Source organism: Pangasianodon hypophthalmus, chromosome 10 (assembly GCF_027358585.1).
Source record: "Pangasianodon hypophthalmus isolate fPanHyp1 chromosome 10, fPanHyp1.pri, whole genome shotgun sequence".
Taxonomy (NCBI): Eukaryota; Metazoa; Chordata; class Actinopteri; order Siluriformes; family Pangasiidae; genus Pangasianodon; species Pangasianodon hypophthalmus.
The window spans coordinates 7293099-7311653 of NC_069719.1; the positions used below are offsets into that span (position 1 = coordinate 7293099).

At 37.6% G+C, this 18555-nt stretch overlaps 1 protein-coding gene across 5 annotated transcripts in view; it reads right to left on the minus strand.

Annotated features, from left to right (window-relative positions):
* zgc:103755 (uncharacterized protein LOC449988 homolog) overlaps positions 1-18555 on the minus strand; it is a 65880-nt gene that overhangs the window by 14717 nt on the left and 32608 nt on the right. For 3 of the 5 annotated variants that reach the window (XM_034308362.2, XM_053237616.1, XM_034308361.2), the window contains 3 exons: positions 11329-11391; positions 1796-1963; positions 1283-1420 (listed from right to left, as the gene is read on the minus strand). In XM_034308362.2, coding sequence (XP_034164253.2) covers positions 1283-1420; positions 1796-1963; positions 11329-11391 — 369 coding nt within the window. Of the gene's footprint in view, positions 1-1282; positions 1421-1795; positions 1964-11328; positions 11481-18555 lie in introns of those variants that run through there. The other 2 variants (XM_034308363.2, XR_008302535.1) reach the window with 2 other exon arrangements.

Here is an 18555-nt window from a genome sequence, read left to right on the forward strand (position 1 = left end):
TGCAGATAAGATTGGACAGGCGTTTAACTCATCGTATAAATATGGGGTAAACTTCACTTTCAAATTGCATCACATCAATCCAGCAGATTTGGGCAAATATAATCACCTTTTCTTTCATTGGTCTTAATGATACGAGTCTATCTAAGGCTGTGAAAATTCCAAGAATAAAAAGCTCTATAGCTCCAATTAATAGGCAGGTGATGACCTTATCACTGGAAAATAAAGTGAATATTTCTATCCATGGCCCTTTAGAGATTCCCTAATTATCATGCGAATCACTTTCAGCAAACACTTGTGCCTTTAAACTTTGGCCCACACCTCCTACTTGAGTGATGTTTGCACACACTGGTACCATGCTATGTGCTGAAGAAGAAAGTTATTCAGGCTTTAATTTGTGCTGTTTCTTAGCTCTGCGATATTTCTCACATTTTTAGCACTGTGGCATCCAGAAGCAAAAATAAAGTCCATTTAAAATGATTTAGAACCTGATATGGTTTAAGGTCAGTGATTTAGCCATGCAGCTTGAACAATACTTTAAAGACCAAATGTGTTTTGCCGATCGATTGCACTTGGTATGAGGAGAAAATCGTTTACCTAAATAGTAGATATAAATCCTGGACATTTCCAGAAGGCCTTAAATATTTATGCGCTCAAAAATGCATTGTTTATTCCTGTTATTTTGGGGAGTTTAGTTTGTTCATGTTATGTTGTATTTTATTCTTTATTCATTTATTTTATTTATTTTTTTTTCATTTTGGCAATTTAGACTTTTGATAAGAATGCATTATAACTTCAGGCTAGAAGCAGCCCAAAGTTTTCAGTTATAAATAAAATAAAAGTGTTTTTTTTTCTGGCTTGAGTTTGTTTGGTCATGTATTTTTGTAAGAGCCTCCTGGTAAGAGAAATCTAAGCTCAAATTTCTAGCTTCCAAAAGAGATTCTGCTTGCATCCTTTCCTGAAGAAAACCCTCTGTGATAAGAGAGAGGTACAAACTGAAGAACACTTCAGGGGACAAGCTGGAGCCTTTTCACACCTATTAGTCTGTTTGCTGAGTCTCGGCATGTTGCGCATTCTGAGATGCTTTTCTACTCGCCACGGTTGTAAAGAGTAGCTATTTGAGTTACTATAGCCTTCCTGTCAACTCAGACCATGCTGGCCATTCTCCTCTGACCTTTCCTCATCCACTCGCAGAACTGACGCTCGCTGGATGTTTTTTTTTGGTTTTGCTTTATATTCCTAAACATGATGGTGACGAGTCAGGTCCATGGTCAGAGAGGCCTACCTGGGGCAAAGCTGGTCTTGCCACAGAATCGGACAACTCCCGTCCTCTGACCGATCACAAGAACTCGCTCTCCCAAACGCAACATGGGAACATCTGATACTGAGCTGCAGGCTGATGGAGTCCTGCTGCGTGCCGTGCCTAAAAACACACACCCAGAGCTCATCTTCATCCATCACATCATCATAATATTTTCACTCCACTACAAAGACATCATTAATCCTGCAATCATTGCTCAACCAACATCAAATACTATCCGCATTCTCTGTTATCAACAAACATTATTTTCAATCATCAATAACACCATAATCGCAGTGGCAGCAGTAATTATCACTGCGCTTATGTAAATGGACTGATCCATCTGGGCCATTCATGTGGGTAAGTGCCTAAATCGCAAATCTACTCGGGACACTTTGCACTGCTGTAGATAAGCCATGCTCATGAGCCTTATCTGTAAAGGGTAACACACTCCTAGCTGGTTTCCAGAAGCAGAGATAAGCATGTGTGTGACAGTACCACACTGCGAGGATGGTGGAGGAGTAGATCTGGAGTTAGGAGGCGTCCATTCTTGCCTAGGACGAAGGGGACGTCTCTGACGAGGTGCAGGGATTGGAGGGTGGAGGGCAGGGGCGTGTCTGTAGTCCAGAGAGGAGGAGGATGTGGAACAGCTGCGTGACAGAGCACCTGGAAAGGAAAGAGATCATGATATTAAAGATAAAAATGGTGATGATGAGAAAAATAGGGATGTATTGTTCAGAAGCTACAGTAGAAGTAGTAAAGGGTGGAGAAAATGACCACAAGCTTTCTTGACAAATCTTGCTTTTTGCTGATGCTATAAAAATCACCCACAAAAACTCACATGCATGCACATTCAGATATTTCAGATCTCCAAGGTTTGAGTTGTGCAAAGTAATATAAAGCATAAACATGACTTTGAGAATTGAGCAGTGAACAAAGTAATGGCTGGTGGAGGCACATTAGTTACTTCAATGCTGTCAATTTACCCCAAAATAACGGACAAAATTCAAACACAATTTCATGCGTTCATGACAATGGAAAAAAGCAAACAAACCTTTGCAGAACACGGAGGCACACTCAATATATTACAATTATAGAAATTACTAGAATTTACTTTAGAACATTTTGTGTATCGCATCCACCTTTTATTTACTCTTGTTGCTCGTCAAATCTCCAGAGAACATCGCATTTCCGCAGCACTTACCTCGGTTCTTTGACTGAGTTTGTGGCTCACAGCTCAGTTTAGCAGTTCACATCTACAGAAAAATGTCAAGCCTAAACAGACGGCAGGTTTGGTTCACTTCCTGTATTTGGGCTGACTCAGAATCGAATTGCATTCTCACAGCAATCGAACCACTCTGGAGACAGACTGTAACCGTACCAAGACCATCTCCGTGAGTTGATGGAGACCAGTTGTTTTGGTCCGCACCCGAGTCTGATTTCTGTGTTCTTACCTGCACTAACGAACCACACCAAAGAGGAAAATGCACCAAGCTATGATTCAAATGCACCAAACATTGCATATGTGAAAGCATCCACTGTGACTTTAATGAATCGCACTGTATCTGGTAAATAAATCTACTTTCCTGGAGACCACCCTGTATTTCGCACCTTTTGATAGAAGCACCCCCAGACTGGGGAAAAAAAAAGATGTGCTTTAGTCCTCATGTGAAATACACAATCCCATATAGACGCTGGTAGTAAGCATATTTAGAGAAAATGTTTGATAAATCAGGGGCTAAATGTACATTTTACAAATTAACTTCATTATACTTATTTGATTCCAGTCATCAGTTTATACAGAAATTGGAAGGAAAGAAATACCACATGGCCTGATTTGAAGTGCATTAAGTGCACTTCAAAGCCAGTGAATGTAACTCTGCCCAATATTAATGAAGCACAGTGATGGAAAAGTGTGTGCCATGAGAAGAGACCTAAAACCCTCATCCCCACCACTTAAAAGGGCAAGATCAGACACAGCAGGAGGAGTCAGGTCAGGCCTTTAATGCCTTTCCAAATGAATTTGGGACATGATGTCATTAAGCCCTCACATTCAGAGACCTTCATGGGCCAAGGAGTTCATTAATGAAACAAGTTAGAGGCTAATGGATAACCATGCACCATGTCTTAAGGGGGGGACAGTGTAGGCAAGGAAAGGCTGTCTGATTAAATGCCTTTCACATTTCATGAACTAAATGCAGCCTCTATAACTTGTGCCTCTTTTGGAGACTCAGATGGCCTTTAAACAGCACATTAATTACAGAACACTTATGGCATAAAGAATAAGGCCCACTTCAGTCTAAAGTTAAGTTATAATACAGTTAAGACCATTTTCATATTTTTAATAGCAGACAGAAAAGAAAGGTGGACCGCAGGGTCAATTATTTTTATCAACGCTGCTTTTAGAGACGAGGGCTGCTCACTTTTCGTTTTTTTTAAGAAAGCCTTTGGTTTCTTTGCACGGAGTAAGGAAAGCAATTCACAGCAAAATGAATTAAAATTAAGTAAGTAATTAAAATGAAGTGGGATATCTTAGGAGGACAGAATGCAACAAACAGTGCTGTTCTTAGTAATCAGCTTCAACTTTCCTGCACATGGAAAGAGAAAAATGACCACAATTCAGGAGTAAAAAAACCAAAAAACTGTGGATGAAATCGCTGCACCTTCACAGTGCAGAAATAGTGTCATGTACAACCAAGACTGAAGGTGGTGAGATATTAAATAACTATTCAAAATATCAAGTATGATGTGAATATAAAATAAAAGAATGTAGACACAAATGTATCCTGTTCACATGGTGTTTGTTAATGAAAGCCTTTTACCAGGCTTAATTTAAATGTTACTGGCATTGAATCTCAAATATAAACCCATGGTAAGAATCAGTCAAGACATTAATCATTTGTAGTAAAATTCAAATACCGCATATTTAATACCTGCCCTTTGGTTGTATCAATGTATACACTCAAAACCCACCTCAAAGTGACTTTAAATCATACTGTGGGTGCTAAATTAATATATTTTCATTGACATCACCCTGTATTTTGCACATTTAGGAAGCAATACTCCAAATTCCAATAAAAATAAACAGCTGAGTTAATTATTTTTATCAGCACTGCCTTTAGAGACAGCGTATGCTCACTTTTCAATTCTTTCAAGAAACCATTTGGCTTCTTTGCATGCCCTAAGGGAAGCAAATTAAAGTGAAATTAAACAAGTGGGATAACTTAGGGGGACAGAATGCAACAAACAATGCTGTTCTTAGCAATCAGCTTCAACCATGCTGATGGAACAAAACAACTGCAATCTGAAAGAGGAAAAACTACCTCAATTCAGGAGTCAAAAAAAAAAACAAAAATCTCAAACCTTTAAGGAGTGGATGAAATCACTGAACCTCTACAGGGCAGAAACAATCAACTTACCACAAATGAAAGAATTAAAAAGACTACCTCTCACCTCTCAACATCTGCAAAATTGCAGAACAGGCCTGATGAATAGTTGTGTAACACTAAACCATCAAGGGCAGTGAGGAGAGAATACAAAGGAACAAGGCTCAGAAGAACGCCTTTAAAGCTCAGTCATGCATGATTCAATAAAAGCTCAGAAAAGAAAATCAATGCTACAATTACAGAAGAATATGAGTAATATTTATTTCCCCTAATGCAAGTGATAACTAATTTAGTAGCTAGCTCAGCGTACATCTTGTGGAAGAACTACATTTCCAAACAGTGTCACGAATTCTCCATCAGCACACAGAGTGTTTCCCCAGCACTGAGAGTGCTTCAGAACATAGGCATTTGTTTTATTTATTTATTTATTTATTTACTTATTAAGAATAAGAAATGCTGCTAAAGGAACAGACCTCTCCTGGCTCAGGTCTTATTTGACTGATCGTTATCAGTTTGTAGATGTAAATGGTGACTATGCATACTAAGGTAAAGTCTGGTGTTCCACAAGGTTCTGTTTTAGGCCCACTGCTTTCATCTTTATATATGCTACCTCTGGGTAAAATTATTCATAAACACCGTATTAGCTTCCTCTGTTATCAGCAAAGCCAGATAAGAGACACCAGCTAATAAAGTTGAGGAATGTGTAAAGGTCATTAGACACTGGATGCTTATTAACTTCCTACTTAACTCTGACAAGACAGAAGTACTTGTACAGGACCACATGCAGCTACAAGTAAGGTTTCTGATTACATACTATCTCTGGATGGCCTTTCTGTTTCATCATGTGCAGTAGTAAAAGATCTTGGTGTGATTATTGACTCCAGTCTTTCAATTGAAGCTCACATAGATAATATTACTGGGATAGCCTTCTTTCATCTCAGAAATATTGCTAAGATAAGAAATATAATGTCACTACATCATGCAGAAAAACTAGTTCAAGCTTTTGTTACTGTCTGGATGCTCCAGTTAGTCCAGAATACAGCAAGAGTCCTTACTAGGACCAGAAGATATGATCACATCACCCCTGTCTTACCCACACGGCATTGGCTTCCAATCAAATTTTGTATTGATTATAAAATACTACTATTGACCTATAAAGCACTGAATGGTCTCGCGCTGCAGTACCTGTGCGAACTTCTCTGGCTTGCTCATTATGGATAAATTTCTAAATTTAAAATTTATATCCTGAATTAATATATTTCTCTAAAGCTGCTTTGTGACAATGGCCATTGTTCAAAGCACTATACAAATAAAATTGAATTGAACTGAATTTATTTATTTTTGGTTCTGTCTCCATCCTTGTCTCATCATTGGTCTGTTCCCTAATGCGTGCACCTGTTCTTAGTCTAGCCCTTGTTTAGTTTACCTTGCCCTTGATTAGTTACCCTGATATTTCTCTTTCCTCATGATGTCTCATTGTTTACTTGCTAAGTAGTCAGTGTGAATTGTCTTTTTGAAGCAATTACAGATTTGAGTTGCTTCCCACATTTTGATTTTGGCATTTTCTTCCATTCCTCAATGCAAATTTTCACCAACCCTGCCAAGTTAGATGGAGAATGTTGGTAGACAGCAATTTTCAGGTCATGCCATAGATTTTCTAAGCTTTGACTCAGCCTTTCCAAAACACAAACCTATTCATTCATTCATTCATTCATTCTATTCCTTTGTAGTTTCTGCCCTGTGCTTTGGCTCATTGTCCTGTTGGAACATATATTTTTGTCCTAAGATGTCTGATTGGAACAGGTTGCCCTCAAGAATTTGGCTCCATCCATTTTGTCTGTGATGGTAACAAGCTTTCCAGTACCTTCCACTGAAAATCAACCCTAGAATATAATGCTACCACCACCGTGCTTGGCATAGAAATGGTGTTACATGGGTTTTGGGCTGTATTTGGTTTGCATTAAACATTATGCTTTAGCTTTAGACCAAATGGCTCAACTCATCAGACCAGAAAATCTTTTTTTTTTTTTTCTTTCTAAAAGCTCTCAGATTCTGGCCACTTTCTCATAGAGGCCAGAGCTGTGAAGAGCTGATGATATTGTTGAGCTTTATAACCGCTTCAGTGTTGTAGCTAGACTCTTGGACACTGACAAGTGCACTTCTCATCCAATCGCTCAGTTTGGCCTGATCTTGTTAGAGAAATAATCACTGGGGGCTGAATACTTTCTGGAGGCTCCGAACATGAATGAGAAAATGAAACAAAGACACATAAATAGACAAACTGATCAGTAACCGAGCAGGTAGCAGGTGGGCACAATCATAACACAATAGGAAAATAAACAAATGACAAGACAGGGGCGGAGACAAGACACAGAATCAAACCACAAGGCGAACGTGACAATGTAACACCACACGGAGAGAAAAATAAAGCAAAAAATAAACAGAGAAGGCAATTAATGGCAACTTTGACATTGCCATCCTGTCCTATGAGCTCTGCTTAGAACTATGATGATGACGCCGGTGTCCTGCCTCTGACCGCACATTAAAAACAGTCAGATTTGTAGACTTAATATTGAATTATGACGACTCGTACATGCCAGTTGTACTGAGAAACCTTTAGTGTGTAATGAACAAAAACACAAAGTCAACCTGACTGGCAGATTCTAGAACATTTACTCGTTTTGCAGCACAACCTCAGAAGAACTCCTGTGTTAACTCGACCAAAGCATTACTGTTTACGTGTGTTTGTGTATATGTGTATTTGATACATCCTTTTTTTCTTTAATGAAAGTTTGCACTCAAGCTGGCATGGACTCCACAAGTTTGTGCAAAATCTTATGATCTATTGTAAATTAAATCCATCGGAGTGTCGTCTGAACACATGCTTCAACAGAAGTGATTAGGTATGAGGAAAATCTGACCTTTTGTACGAAGCAGTTAACATGGTCAATATCACACATTTGCTTACATTTAAATAGGGACCTAGAAATAGGCAGAATCTTGCATATTAAATATTCAAGATATTGAACATTTATGTTCTTTGTTTTAAATATTTCAAAATTCTAAAACCATCTGTTTCCAATTTTAAATGAAAAAAAAAATTCAGTGTGGTCTCAGGCTGTATTTTGACACCTCTATTCTAAGAAAAACATCATTCTTTTTCTACAGAAAAATATTTCATTTACTTCCTAAACTTACTGAAGCTTTCTGCAAAGATCACATTACGTAAATAAGAAACCAGTCCAACAAACACTGTTTAAATGTATTTTAATTGCTAGTTTAAGAGCAAAATATATTGCTTTCCTCATGCAGTGAACGTTTTGCTTTGATCAAGTTTTTGGATATTTGCCATGGCAAAATGGACATTAATAGATTCAGTTTGTAAACTGTATAAATACCAGCTGTCAAATCATCTATGCACACGTGTCGTCGCTTACACTGTAAGAAATGGCAGTGGAAAATGTTTTTGAATGCTGATCCAAAAAAAGCCAAAAGATCAAAAAACACTGATTTAATCAGTCATTCTTTCTGCAGTGTTTTAAGAGTAAATCGAGATCAGTTGAGTGAAGAGCAGTGATGATGCTCCTGTCAATACACAAATATTATGACTTTTACCAGACTAAAGAAATGCAGGTAAATGGAAAAAAAAAAGTTGTTTAACTGTAATATTTCAGACTACATGAAAAAAATTCTGCAGTTAATTGCACATTGCTTAAGGCTATGCTAGATAGGTATATTTTTAGTCTTCATTTTAATATAATTTTGTGTGAAGTGTAATGCGTTAAGCAGTTTTTTCCTTAACTATGAAAAAAGACTAGTTGTCTAGCCCACTTGATTTACGCCTACTGGTCAACTAGGGCTCATACAGTGCATTCAGAAAGTATTCAGACCCCTTCATTTTTTTTCATATTTTGTTATGCTGCAGCCTTATGCTAAAACGCTTTTAATTTTTTTTCCCCCACATCTACACTCCATACCCCATAATGAGCAAAGCAAAAACCAGATATGTGATATCTTTGCAAATTTAGTAAAATGAAAAAAACACCACAGAAATATCACATTAATATAATTATTCAGACCCTTTGATATGACACTTGAAGTTTAGCTCAGGTGCATCTCATTTCTCTGGATCATCTTTGAGATATTTCTACACTTTGATTGGAGTCCACCTGTGGCAAATTCAACTGAGTGGACATGATTTGGAAAGGCACACACTTGTCTATATAAAGTCTAACAGCTGAAAATGCAGATCAGAGCAAAAACCAAGCCATGAGGTCAAAGAAACTGCCTGCTGAGCCCAGAGACAGAATTGTGTCAAGGCACAGATCTGTGGAAGGCTCCATAATACTTAAATGGAAGAAGTGTGGAACAACCAGGACTCTTTCTAGAGCTGGCCACCCAGCCAAACTGAGCAATCAGGGGAGAAGGACCTCGGAAAGAGAGGTGACCAAGAACCCAATGGTCACACTGGTTGAGCTCCAGAGATCATGTGTGGAGAGTGCAGAAACTTGCAGAAGGTCAACCATCACTGCAACACTCCACCGATCTGGGCTTTATGGCAGAGTGGCCAGACTGAAGCCTCTCCTCTGTGCAAGACACACGAAAGCCCGCTTTGGAATTAGCAAAAAATCGTGAGAACCAAGATTCTTTGGTCTGGTGAAATGAAGATTGAATTGTTTGGCCTCAATTCTAAGCCTCATGTCTGGAAGACATCAGGCACCACACATCACCGGCGCAATACCATCCCAACGGTGAAGCATGGTGGTAGCATCATGCTGTGGGGGTGTTTTTAAGTGGCAGGGACTGCGGCACTGGTCAAGGTAGAAGGAAAGCTGAATGCAGCAAAATACAGAGATATCCTTAATGAAAACCTGTTCCAGACTGCTCAGACTGCTCAGGGCCAAATGTTTACCTTCCAACAGGACAATGACCCTAGCCAACACAACGTAAGAGTGGCTTAAGGACAACTCTGTGAATGTCCTTGAGTGGCCCAGCCAGAGCCCGGACTTGATCCCAATCGAACATCTCTGAAGAGAATGGCTATCCACCGTTGGTCCCCATCCAACCTGACAGAGCTTGAGAGGATCTGCAGAGAAGAATGTCAGAAAATCCCCAAATCCAGGTGTGCAAAGCTTGTCGCATCATACCCAAAAAGACTTGATGCTGTAATCGCTGCCAAAGGTGCTTCAACGAAGTACTGACTTAGGGGTCTGAATACTTATGTCAGCGTGATATTTCAGTTTTTTCTTTTTAATACATTTTCAAAGTTATTACAAATCTGGTTTTTGCTTTGTCATTAAGGGATATGGAGTGTAGATTGATGTGAAAAAAAGAATTAAAAGCATTTTAGCTTAAGGCTGCAACATAATTAAATGTGGGGGAAAAAACGAAGAGGTCTGAATACTTCCTGAATGCACTGTAGCTGTTACAAACATTCAATTTAATTTTATTTGTATAGCACATTTAACAATGGACAATGTCATAAAGCGGCTTTACAGAAATCCAGATATAACATTTTTATTTTAATTTATAATGAGCAAGCCAGAGGTGACGAAAGGTGGTGAAGACAACAAAAGAAAGAAACCTTGAGAGGAACAAGACTCAAAAGGAAACCCATCCTCATCTAGGAAAAACCAGATAGCGTGATCATAGATATCAAATTGATTATAAATATCAAAAACATATAACAATAAGAAAGAGATTTAAGAAGAACTCACACAAAGAGTCCTTTATTTCCCATCTCTCTTCACGATACAAAAGATTTCTTTTTTTCCAACACATTTGTTTTTTCATGTCTCTACACTAGGTGACACATTTTGGGATTTACAGTCACTTAATTACACAAGACGACGAACACGTGATGAGAAACTAAAACCTAAACACCTTTCAGTTAGAAGAAGCCTTTCTTCTTGACTTGTAAATACCAACAAATAAGACCAATGAGCCATAATAAAAATGTGTGAGTCAGATGTTATTTCATTGTTATTTGTTATAATTGCATTTTATGAGGTTCAGCAGAACCAGACCTTTAAGTCTACATAAATACTAAAAGTAAACAGAAGCATAGGCATGAGGTTATTTTTAATCACTTAATAATGATTATCTAGCACAGGAAACAAAAGAGAAAAAATAATCAAGACCCATGCATTATCATGGAACTGTGTTTCTCCATTTCATGTCTTTTGTCTTGCTCATGTTCTTCTACTTCAGTAAATTAAAAAGCCAATTTTTGAATTCAAAAGCAGCAGAAGAGTGTTGATTTTAACCAGCGTTTCAGCACAGTAAGTTTGCGAGCTCACGTGGGCTGTACACTGGGGTGTACGCAGCACGGGCGCTCGCAATGCTACACGTCTGCTGTGAATTCTAGATAGCGTGAAAATGTTGAGTCGTAGTTCCTTTGGCCCGAATGAAACAAGGCAGCAGGCCGTATTTAACCTGTGGGCTTTAATTTTGATACGTGAGCTAGAAAAAGAAAAGGTTCTAAAAGCACATTGTTTGCACCAAAGTTTACAAGAACTAGGTAAATCCCCAGCTCTATTTGAACCACTTAAGCATGTCTTGCCTACCATAATTAGTGTTGCAGATCGCAAGTGAACAAAGCAAGGGTTAGTTTTTATTTAAAGTTCAACATGGACTTTTAATTACCTGTCTGAACATCCGCTCCACCTGCAAGTGTTGGTAAGGACCTCGCCTTTATTGACGCTAAACCTTCAGACCAACCAGAATGAATGAATGAATGAATGAATAAATAAATAAATAAATGAAAGTAGCAGAGACAAAGGGATGGTCAGCAAATACTGAAACAGAAAAGCAATGAATTGGACAGATGAGAGGAAAAAGCAGGGTATTGATTTGAACTCAAACAAGTAGAGAATTAAAAAAAAAAAGAAGAAGATGGAAAGCTAGAGGCAGATAATAACCCAGTGTGTGTGCGTGTTTGTGTGTATCTCTGATGCACATGAAAAGGAGAGGTGAGCATGCACTCACACAATGACTACAGGTCCCTGGTGTAAGTTTCAAAAGAACAAAACAGTAGTGTAGTTGTACAGATTTTTTTTTTTTTTTTAATTCCATTTGCCTCCAACAATGCTGACAAAATGCATTCATGTTTTGCCTTGTATATGCTGAATTTTAAGGAATAAAACACTTAGGGGTGTGGAAAATAATCAGTTTCTGGGTGGTGTGGTGCAGCCCAGCGAGAAGTGGAGTTACTGTTGATTATTGGATTACTTTCCTATAACAGCACATCCTGGTGTTTCTCTTACGCAACACGAATTTGCCTACAATTACAATCTTCATTGTACTAATAGAACAAAACATCATACTATTTATCCATTTAGTTACAGTTCATGTGGAACAAAACACAGACGTTATAGAAGCTATAAACAGTCGTTTCCTCACCAGCCTGCTTGTCATGTTACCAACAATCCTCCTCCACAAATTTCCCCTTTTCCTGAATTTAAAGCTACTGGAAGAGCTGCTGTTATAGAAAATAAATCAGATTTGAGAAAGCATAGTGGTATAAAGAGAACTAAAAGGCAACTTTCTTCTTGACTTGTATTCTATCACACTTTTCAGCCTGACACAGTCAATGAGATTTTGTGAAGATACAGTGGATATTAAAAGTCATACTCTTGTTAAAATGGCAGGTTTTTGTGATGTACAACATAAAACCAAGATCAATCATTTCATCTCTTTCCACCTTTAATGAGAGATAGCAAAAACAAAATTCAAGGGGAAAACTAATAGAAATGTTTTTGGGGAAAAAAAAAAAAAAAAACTCGCACAGGTATATGTACTCCTTAACTAATACTTTGTTAAAATCACCTTTTTTTCTTGTAATACAGCACTCAGTCTCTTTGGGTAAGAGTCTACCAACTTAGCACATCTTGATTTGGTAATTTTATTCCACTCTTCCTTGCAAAAAGGCTCCAGATCTATCAAATTACGAGGGAATCTCCTGTGCACAGTGCTCTCCAAGTCATTCCGCAGGCTTTCAACCAGATTTAGATCTGGGCTCTGACTGGGCCATTCCAAAACTTTGATCTTCGGAAGCCATTGTTGACTTGGATTTGTGCTTTGGATCATTATCGTACTAGAAGGTGAAATTTATCTTCATCGTCAGCTGTCTAACCGCAGTCTACAAGTTTTGTGACAAAATAGACTGGTATTTGGAGCTATTCATGATTCCCTTTAACTTGAAAAGAACCCCACTCCCAGCTGAAGAGAAGCAGCCCATAGCATGATGCTGCCACCACCATGCTTCACCATGGGCATGATGTTATTTGGGTGATACGCTGTCTTGTTTTTGTACCAAACATATCTTTTAGAATTATGCCTGAAAAGTTCTACCTTGGTCTCATCAGGCCATAACATTTTACCACATGGTTTGGATGTTGTTTTCTAAGAAAGACCTTCCATCTAGTAAACCTACCCACAGCTCAGACATGTAAAGAATACAAGAGATTGTTGTCACATACAGGGAGTGACCAGTACTTTAATGTTGCTGTAGGTCTCTTGACAGTCTCCCTGATAAGTTTTCTTCTTGTCATTTCATCAATTTTGGAGGCATGTCCTGTTTTGGTAATGTCATTGTGGTGCCCCAATTTCTCTTCTTGTTGACGATGGCATTCATGCTGTTTCATGGTACATCTAATGTTTTAGAAATTCAATGAGATCGTACATGCTCTGTAAGCTCTTTGCAGACCATGGCTTCAGCAGTCGGATGAAACCAAGAAGAATACAAGAAAATCCTATAAAAACACAGCTAATCTTTAATCGAGGTTAATCAGAATCACTTAATTGATCAGAATCACTTAACTGAACGGTATACGATAATTATTTTTGAACATGAATTTGAATGTGATTGTTGATTTTTTTACCTCACAAAAACCTGCAATTTTAACAGCGGTATATAGACTATTTTTCTATCCATTGTATAAACAAATGACCCAAAATAAATAGGTATCATTTACGGTATTTAGCTTTTATTCGTTCTAATTGCATTTCATGAGGTTCAGCAGAAACAGGTCTTTGAGTCTGCATAAACACTGAAAGTAAGCACAAGCCTAAGCCTCAGGCTATTTTTAATCACTAACTAACGACTACTTATCACAGCAAAAAGGCAAAAAAATCAAGACGAGTGCAATAGCATTCTGCTGCTATCATGTAACCCAGCTCTATATTTCTCTATGTCTTTGTTTTTCTCCTGGTCTCTGGTGTCTTTTCTTCCTTTCTGCTTCAACAAATACAGGCAATAAGAGCTGGGATTGTGGGAGTAGCTGTTTGTTATCAAGCTGAATGCACAAAGTGTTCATGTAAAGGAGCTATAGTATCGGCATGTCCTTCAAAGGAATAATAAATAAAATGCACCATGCTGTGATTGCTCAACTAAACCATCTAATTGTTAAAGTAAATTATACTGATTAAAAAATAATAAAAACAACAACAACAACAACAACAACAACGACAAAAAAAAAACTGAAAACGAAAAGAAACTGCAATTAATTTCTCAGGAAGTTCACAAAGGATGCACTAATGAGAGACCACTGAGTAGGACGAGAGAAAAAAAAAAAAAACAAACAATAATTTCTTTCAGTTTCTATATGTGACTGGGTAAATGATAACATGCAGTATACAGAGGCATTTAAAGAGAAATATGACAGCGCTGCCCAGTACTAGTGGAAATACAGTACTGTGCAAAAGTCTTAGACACCCTATTTTTTTTAGTACAAACTTTGTTATAGATTTTTATTTTATGACTTCTACATTATTGATTCAGTACAAAAACATTTTAGATTTCCAAACATTAGTTTTCCAGCACAAAATTAAATGTTACAGAAAAATGTTTGTATGTCAGTAAAGAAAGCAGCATGTTACATAAGAGACACTTTTCAGACAAAAAAAACATAATGAAGGCTGCTGGGTTTTGCTGCAGAAATAAGAAGCAAGTGCGACAGTCAAAGTCTCCAGAAGAACTGTGGCTGCTTCTGCAAGATGCTCAGTAACACCTACAGCTCATTTCCTTATAAAACTGCACACACTGTACCTGAGACTAATATTTTTTTTTAAGCGAAGGATCGTCACACCAAATATTGACTTTGTTTCATTTATTACTGTTTACTGCTATTTATACTATTTTTTTAATGCAGAAACATTCAGTTTCATTATTTCTGAAGGCATCTTTGCTCTACAGCATTTCTTTGCATGTTCCTAAGACTTTTGCACAGAACTGTAGGTAAAAGCTTTGCAGATTGTAATCATTATAATAAACAACTATTATTTTTATTGACTGAGATCATCCCTGGGGAAATGTGTATAATTATATCCAAGAACTCATCTGTGAATTAAGAATTAACCTTAAGGACAATAATTAAGCCGTTGACATGCAAGAAATTAAACATTTTATGATGTGTTGATATTGGAAAATAATCAACTTTGGGATGGAAAATAATAAGGACGTGACATATCTAAAAATGAAAGGGAGGCGTGATGCGGCCTGTCAAAAAAATGAAGGACTGTTAGCACTCCAAAGTTGATTATGTTCCAATAACAGCACGTCCCGAAGTGTTTGGTTCATCATAAACCACAGTAGTTTGAAGTCCATAAAACAAGTTAGCTCTTGTTATCACCAGCCTCTTTTTTTTTCTCTCTCTCTTGGAGTTAATAACACAAGAAGCAGAGAAATGGAGCCACCACAAAGCACTCTGTCCTGAAGATTTTCCCACGTTAGAAAAGCTAAAGTTACAGTTTTACCTCTGACTATTACAAAGTGCCGACACTGGAGAATCAACAATTATACAAGTTTTTATAATTGTAGAACAAGGACATTAATAAAATGTGTGATTTGCTTCGTAGCCAGAACCACTGTCAGAGCTGCTGTTGTAGAAAATTAATCAACACCTTCTGACCAATCAGAGTTGAAAATTCAACAGCAAAATAAGCTATGAATAGTTGGTATGTTAAAAAACTTAAGAAGGGAAAGGGAAGAGAAAAGAACAGCAAAAAAGGGAAAAGAAGAGAAAGGAAAAAGAAGGGAAAGATAGGGAAGGGAGGTAGTAAGGCAGGTAGAAATAAGAAAGAAAGAAAGACAGGACAAACAGTAGGAACGAAGGATGGAATGGAGGAAGGAAATACACTCTGGATGGGACTGAAAGGACCACAGATATACCTCTGAAACTTTAGGCACAGGCTGCATTTGCATATTGGAACATGATTGGCTCTTGTATTTTATGATGCGATAAACTTAAAAAAAAAAAAAAATAAATAAAAACTGTTTATTCAAAAATGCTCCAATTTTTTCCAAACAAATTGTCTTGAAAGCATTCAATCATACAATACAATACGATGTTTAGGCTCATCAGCTTTCTTATGTAGGACTGTCTAGTTAATAGTATAAAACAAAATCGTTTTTGTGCAACTGTAGTGCAATGTTTATCTGCTCCACTCGTTTGCAAACAATATCTTTACATCTTTTACTTGAAAAGACTGACTTAATTGTTAAAAATTAGTCTTCAGAATACACTAATAAGATACTGTAATTGTTTGCAAGAAATGAATTGTAAGGGCAATGTCTTCTCCCCACGCAACATAATTATCCTCGATGAGAGTGTACTTAGTAAATCAGGCCTATTGTGTGCAAAGTAGTGAGAGCAATGAAGTCACATGTAGCTCTCGACCCCATCTCAATCCTGACGCCAGCCGATCTGCTCATTAAACACACATCTCTCAGGACACTGTATCAACAGGATCCACAAAAATCCACTAATTCAAATCAGAAGACACACCAGGGAGCAGTAAAACAGCTCACCGTCAGACTGAACGGCCCACCACCGAGATGTGTTCTTTTACTACTGACAGGCATTAGAATGATTGTATCATTAAAGCTTCTTAAAAATAAGAGTGAAGCTCGGATACTGTCATTATGGGATGGAGGGCTGCACAGAGCAGCGATCTGAAGCCTGTAGTGTGCGTCACACTGACTCCGTGACTCATGGAGCGCCCTACAGGGCCTGCGTGAACAGTGACGCGTGACTCAGCCCTCTACCGAAAATCAAGAGGAAAGGGAGGAAATGAAAAATAAGGGGGGCGGGAGGGGGTGGTAGCTGAGGGCACAAAAGGCATGTATGTGTGTAGAAGAAAAAAAATAGTAAGTGCAGTTTAGGAGATAATACAGGGAAAGATAGAAAGGCTTAATCATAATGAAGCAGAGATAATAGCTGAAAGCATTTCTACCAAAAATAAATGAAGAACAAGAGACAAAGATCCAAATCGAGAGTTTTGACATTTCAACTTTTAAGCAATATGTAAAGTTTCATGAAAACTTCTCACACATATGCTGTAAGTGTACTATAAAAAAAAAAAAAATTATATATATATATATATATCTCCCGTTATCAGAGATTTATAACTCATTTGAGAGAACCATATAATTCCAAAGTCTTGAAATCAGTATTTAATTTTCGACTATTCAATCCTGTACCCTAGCTCTGGTGAAATCTTGACTCTGTGCCCAATACTGTCACATACACTAGAAATATTCTGTTTCTATAGTAACAGCTAATTTACATGAGCTTGCATGGCAGACCCTCCACATAATCTGCGACTAACAAACAACTAATAAAGAAAACGTGCAGTTATTTAAAAAGTGAAGGACATAAGTATAGTATGGGATGTAGAAAACTAAAGATAAAAAAGAAGGAAAACAAGGACATACAGTGTGATGGAGACAAGTACAGTATAAGGATGTAGAAAGAAAGAAAGAAAGAAAGAAAGGAATTTGCATATTGAAACATGATTGGCTATTGTAATTTATGATGCAATAACCAGTAAAATAATGACAGTTTATTCAAACAAAGACATGCTGTTATTTTAAGAAAGAATCCTTCATTGAAATTGATCATTCATCACTGATATAGTGAAGCTTTATGTAAGCAGACGTCTATTTAATATTTATGGAAGGAGTCTCCAGTGTCAACAGTCAGTAAGTTTTCCGCAACAGGACAGAGAACTTTGCACATCCCAGCTTCTCTATTGTCTTCTGGTGAGACAACTAACTTGTTTCAGGGACATTCCACAACATTAAATGTAACTAAAAACGGATAAAAAAATTAAGAAAAATCATTCATTGTTGTTGTTGTTCTTTCGGCTGTTCCTGTTATGGGTCGCCACAGTGGATCATTGGTCTGCGTATTTGATTTGGCACAGTTTTTACACCGGATGCCCTTCGTGACGTAACCCTGTTGCACGCAACCCCAGGGGCTGGGGTCGGTTCCCTGGCCGGGAATCGAACCCGGGCCGCAGCGGTGAGAGTATAAAGGAAATAAAACACTTCAGGACATGCTGTTACTGGAAAATAATCAACTGGTAACAGTAACTCTACTTTGTTTCAGATTTCATCGCACCACCCTTTCGTTGATTATCTTCCCATAACAGCATGCCCTTTCATCAAAACCATCAGGTGTTGAACTGACCACAAACATTTGTTGTTAAGGTTTTTAAGAAAAATCCCACACGTTCCATCTCTACCACCCAGTCCATTTGCTAATTTATTCCGCTTATTAATTATCATTATTAACATTCCTCACAATGTATCTAGAGTTTTTCACTTCACCCAAACCATTCATACCACTTCTCATAAAAGCAACTAAAATTATTTTTATTATAACATCACTTATAAGTATCAGACATCCATATTATTAATACCACAAGAATGCTTGAAGCAGAGTCAGGGTATTTGTTTTAATATATGTATCAGCCCTGTCAAGAAGAAAGAAAATATTAAACTGAAGGTAGGAAAAATAGTAGAAACATATTTTATATTAACAATGCCTTTCTTAAGGCAATACTCTTTTATAAGCACCATACTCAGAA